This window comes from Tupaia chinensis, unplaced genomic scaffold (genome assembly GCF_000334495.1).
Source record: "Tupaia chinensis unplaced genomic scaffold, TupChi_1.0 Scaffold000644_1, whole genome shotgun sequence".
Taxonomy (NCBI): Eukaryota; Metazoa; Chordata; class Mammalia; order Scandentia; family Tupaiidae; genus Tupaia; species Tupaia belangeri.
This window is the reverse complement of record NW_006160165.1, coordinates 5,539,494-5,544,963: the sequence shown is the minus strand read 5'-3', so window position 1 is coordinate 5,544,963 and position 5,470 is coordinate 5,539,494. Positions and strand designations below refer to the sequence as shown.

Here is a 5,470-nt window from a genome sequence, read left to right as displayed (position 1 = left end):
GCCCCGCGAGCCGGCGGGGCACCTCCGCAGTGCCCGCCGCAGGAGAGGCGGGAGTTGTTCCTGAGTTTCAACCTGCTAGGACGTGGCCCTGACCCACTCAGACGGTCTCTCGGCCTCGTCTTCTGCTACAGGGAGCAGACAAAATCTCTCGGAAAAACAGATCTTAAAAGACTCGATGCTTTCTCATCGCAGCGCAAACGAAGAGCATGCTAAACCTAGAACGTTAGCACGCCAGGTTCAAGGTCCGTGGCCTGGGCAGGAGGCTGGCAGGGGCTCCCCTGGGCACCAGAGACCACCCAAACAAGGCATGTCAGGGAGCTGCCGGGACCCGGGACCAGGAGGCAGCAAACCTGCCCAGGTCGAAGGCCTCCACGCACAAAGCTGCCCATGCCGGTAAAGCGCAGTCCACCGACAGAGTCGAAGTCACATCCGATGCCAGACGGCGGCCTGAAACCCTGGGACTTTGGTCTTCAACAACATAACACTTGTTCTAAGTCAGAGTTTAACCTCACTTTAAAACTGACCTCTTCAGAGAAAGCTGTTATTGCCAAAGCAGAGGAAACCCAGCCCTGAGGGGCATCCCATCCTGCCTCCGGGATGTCCCCACACACACTCGCTCCTTGGGGGACAGACGTGTATTGCTTTATTCTTCTGAGTGGAGGCTGGGCCAGAGCTGGCTGCTCCCAGCCACAGGTCTCAGCCAGGGCCAGCCTCACCTCGGAACCCAGCAGCCTGGCCGCGTGGCTCTGCAGAGGCAGAGATGTAATAAATAAGACACTTATTTACAACTCGCACGGCTTCTCTTCTAGGGCAGGGCAGGACGGTGGACGCAGCGCTGGACTGGCTGGGCAGAAAGTCCGCGTAATCCCCAGGTCAGCGGCCTGCACCAGCAGGCCCCGGCTGCACAGGGAGAGAGCAGGCGGCACTGGGCCACGGCACGGTGGGGCTGGCCCGGCAGCAGGGATGTGGGCCAGCGGCACGGAGCCCTGAGCACTGCGGGTAATACTGCTTACGGAGACCTCGGCAAAGTATCCCTGCAGATGCCACCGAGGCGAACATCCAGGGACACTGAAGTGGGAGCTACGCCATCGGGCCACATGGGGGGATGAGCCAGGGCCTGCCAGAAGTGGCCCTGCACCTCCGACGGGTGGGGTGAGTGAATGGAAAGGGCATTCGTGCACAGGCTGGCCCAGATTATGGGCACGGTGCACGTCTAAGAGGGAGACCGACAAGAAACATGTACGCCAGGGTATCTACTCAGCGAGGGTCAGAGAGCCAGGGCGCTGGGTTGGCCAGCGCGTACTGAGGTAACAGATGTCTTCGAGTGAGGCCGGTGCAATGTGGACCCTCATGCCTCCACCTCGAGTCTGGCTCCGGGGTGCTGGTGTGAGCGTCTGGACCTGCAGGACACGGCAGCTTCTCCGTGTACAGGAAGTGAGGTGGCGTCCAGCCAGTCCCGCCCGCAGTCCTCGCTGCTGGTCTCAGGCTGACCCAAGGACGTCGTCACAGATTGGTCTCATCCCAAGCAGGGTCATTCATGTTCTTTAGAACTTTCCTCACAAGCTTTTCGAGGTCTTTGCGGGCTCTCTGTTCTTCCTCTAAAGATTTTTTCATCTTCTTGTTATCCTGTAAGTCAAGCAGACCACGGCATGGTCACTAGGCACGGGACAAAGCCTGCTTTCCAACGCGCACCTTCCAGGGCCCTGAGCTGTCCTTCCTACAGACCCCAGGGCGGTCACCTGCGGGTGGTGAGGCCACCGGCTCAGCCACCCAGATGTAAGGCAGACCCTGGCTGGTCCTGGGAGCCACAGCTAAACAGATGGACAACTGTCCCTGAGAGCTTTTACTTTCTGACATTCCTACACGAGAAGACCCGTCTATAACGTACCACGTGACAACAGCTGGAATAGCAAGAGTCAGGTGCAGCCGACCTACACTCCCACACCACGCTTGCCCGAGAGCTGGGAGGGATGGGGTCACAGACACTGGACGCAGGGGGCAGGGGTTACAGGGTCCTGCGTCGGTGCAGCCTGGCCCTGGGCACTTCCTGAGATGTGACAGATGAGCACACAGGGCAGTGACTGGCATGAGGGAACAGGAAGGGCAGGGAGGACGTGCCCGCAGCTGCTGTGGGTCCCGGCTACCCCACATATGTCCAACCGTCCACCTCCAGACACGCTGTCCAGACGCCACCTTCACCCCCGAGCCTCCCTTGGGCTCACTGGGCAGGCCAAGCTGCTGGAGCATACAGAGCAGGGGCCATACGCAACAGCAAACGACTCGAAGACGGCTCCAGAGCCCAAGGCTGGCCCAGCAGACTGCTCACGGGACACCTGACAGGCCTTGTAAGTACCATTAAATCACGCAGTCACTACCCAACAGACTCAGGATGGCTGAGGGCTTTAGTAACAGGGGAGTCAAAGAGGTTATAATCAAAGAACCTTAGGAATGTATTGTCTTAGGCCAGCTTAAGGAAGCCAGATCCCACATGGCAGACCGTGGTTCAAATCTTGCCCAACTGGCTGAAATCCACACCTGGTGTATGCGCCTGCGGTGTGGCCATGCCCCTCCAGGGACTCTTCCCTCTCCCTCTCTAGATAGCGCACATGCCTTCTGACAGTTTAAAAAAAATCATCTCTGGGCCAGCAATGGTGTAGTGGTTACGTCGCTGGAGTCTCACATGGTTGACCACGGTTCAAGTCCCGGACCCAGCAGCTTGAACTACACACTGGGTGCACGTGCATGCATGCTCACAATCCCAACAGGAGAATGGAGAAAGGGCTGTGGCACGGCCATCCTCCTGCACGGAGAGTGACTTCTCGCTCTCTCTGTCTCTGTCTCACGCACACGTCCTATGGCAAAAATCTCTCATCTTTGGGCTTACCAAGCCTATGGAAGACCTATAGTTCTACCTGTTCAAATTCTGAGACAGAGTTTTCATTTAAAGGTTTTTGTGTGTGTGTGTGTGCTATGAATAATCACCTTCATCTTTTTTTTTTTTCCTTTAGGATAATTGTTTATTAGCCAGCGGGCACGGAGGAGTTAACACTCTATAAATCTCCGGCCAACAATCAGCTTCATCTTTAATACAGTGTTTTTCTTCCCATTTATAAAAATAACTAAAAACCAATTTGTGGCGCACCTGTCTTAATTCCTGGACTTCATCCTTCAATGCATACACGGTGTCAACAAGACTCCTGGAACAGAAAACAGAACAGGCGCATGAGCAGGAGGCAGCCCGAGCAGGATGAGGGAACTTCCCACCAGGGGCCACCACGACCTCGCGTGAAAGACCTGCCGGCCCACGGCTCCCCCCGCCCCCCCCTTGTGCAAGCTGCATCCCACGCTACCAGGAACCTTCAAAGATGAAGTTGCTCGAGCCTCACTCCAGCCCTCAGGGACTCTCGGACCCTACTGCCCACTGCAGAGGCCCAACACCGGGAGACGGCTTACTTCTCCTCTATCACTGTCTGGCCGTTACTCTTAGTCTCTTCAACTATAATCTTCTCTTCTTCCGGGAGCAAAACTTGTGGAGCAGATTCTTTGCGTGAACCTAGGATCGTCAGAAAGAAAAAACCTCAGTGACTACCGTGGCAGGACCAGGGCACGGACCGTGACCACAGCACTGTCTATGTAGTTTTCACCCTGACTCGCTAGCAAAGGCGCCTTGTAGACCACTACGCGCCCAAGGCCTCAGAGCGGAGAGGAAACGCAGCCTCTTGGCCACTTATTAAACTCTGGCTTCAGAATTCAGAACATGGATCTTTTAAACCCTAGAATTTTCAACAGGTAGTAAGTCAAAGGTGCTAACCATAGCACCCTGGCTATTCGACCATACACTGGGCCACTGTACATTCTTCTGAAAGACACGGAAGACCAGGCAGGGCATACACACCATGTTTACAGATCAAAACAACTGGCAATTAAAACATTTCATTCCACAACATTTAAAACAACGATAAAGATATGATAGCAATGGTTCAGAGAAAGTGAGATTTATTATCCGTGGAGTAATTGTCTGTGAAGCTTTCGCTCTCCATCCCGGGGAACAGCACACTTCCTACGTGAAACGGAGGCCCAGCCACGGTGTCAGAGAGCGTGCGCCGTTCACCCTCATCCAGCACAGCGCTCGGTGACCTCGCAGCACACCCAACTTTGGAACTTCACTGGGAGAGCCAAACATTCATTTTAAAAGGTAAGGAAATAAAACCAGACCTTATTTAATAATGCACGATAAAGATTACAAAGTGTGACAACATACGCCATTTACAGCTTTGAAAGCTAACATCGGACGCCAACTGGAGGAAGGCGACCCCTGCCTCAGCGTGGGACCATGGTGAACACCCCCCGTGGAGAAAGCCCTTTTGCTGACTGAGATGTGCTCACGCAGGACCCAGGGCAGTTCCAGTTGCCTGGTTCCATTTCTCCGGGCTGGCCTCCGGGCTGTCCGGTTACGAGCACTGGGGCTGTGTCCTCCTACCAGGAGCATGCTCGGTGTAACCAGTGTTCTAAAGGCAGGACCACAAGGAGCGGCCTTCTGAGCATGTCAAGTGAGCTGACACTCCTCTGTGCTAACCAGGTGCGACCAGCCGTCCAAGACGGACGACATGCGTGGCACTCCGTCACTCCTGCAGCAGCTCGCCCGCCCACCTGCCAAGCTGGCCATGTGCTGGTGCCTCACGGCCGACGGAGGGCACCCTCACCCCAAGGTCGGCAAGGAGCAAAATTAAAATGCAGCTCTTTCGTGATGTCAGGTGTGAGGAGGTAAGAGTCAACGCTGAATCAGGAACAAAGGGTTCATAAAGAGCCCAGCGTTGGTAACAGGTGTGCAAGAATGGCTTCGGCCACCCTTCCCTGTATCTGGTGACAGTACACGAGACCACTGGCGCCTCTCCCACTGTCACCAGTCGATCGCATTACAGTCCCGTTTAGGAAAAAGGGTACTCGTCCATCACATGTAACAATCCATTTCTTTAAATGCATCAGTTAATGAGACAAGCTAAAACAAAAGACTTTCATGGAACTGCCCTTCGACACATTAAACTCTACATATTTCTTATTACTTTCTCCTCTTCTAGCTTCCTAGACAGCTGTTTATGTGTCTGTTTCAAGCACCACGCTGTTCAGGTGACATAACACAGGTTTGCAAAAGGTGTCCACTAAAGTGGGCAGGAACCGGCGGCCTTCCTGCTGCTGCCCCGCCACTCCATGGGGCTCTTGTAAAGCAGAGTAACAACTAGCCACCTCTGCAGAGCTGTTCTTAGGACTAACTTAACGTTACATTCGATAAACAGCTTTTAGCAGATGAATTCGTGAAGACCAACGCCAGTCCATTATGTGACATTCATTAATGTGGGAACTGAGACCTGCAGAAGCAGTACAGGGTGCACGCATGGCACGGTCTCACTCCTGCAGACAACTCAGCACACGTGGCCTGAGGACTCTGAGGAGGCGCACGTTTGAGAGCGTC

At 54.6% G+C, this 5,470-nt stretch overlaps 1 protein-coding gene across 4 annotated transcripts in view; it reads right to left on the bottom strand.

Moving 5' to 3' along the window:
- Positions 1-296: 296 nt before the first annotated feature.
- Positions 297-5,470, bottom strand: part of ARHGEF7 (Rho guanine nucleotide exchange factor 7) — a gene marked incomplete at its 5' end in the record, with an annotated part of 116,584 nt that continues 111,410 nt past the window's right edge. For all 4 annotated transcript variants that reach the window (XM_027776205.1, XM_027776206.1, XM_027776204.1 and 1 more), the window contains 3 exon segments: positions 297-1,626; positions 3,143-3,197; positions 3,454-3,553. In XM_027776205.1, the coding sequence (XP_027632006.1) occupies positions 1,504-1,626; positions 3,143-3,197; positions 3,454-3,553 (278 nt within the window).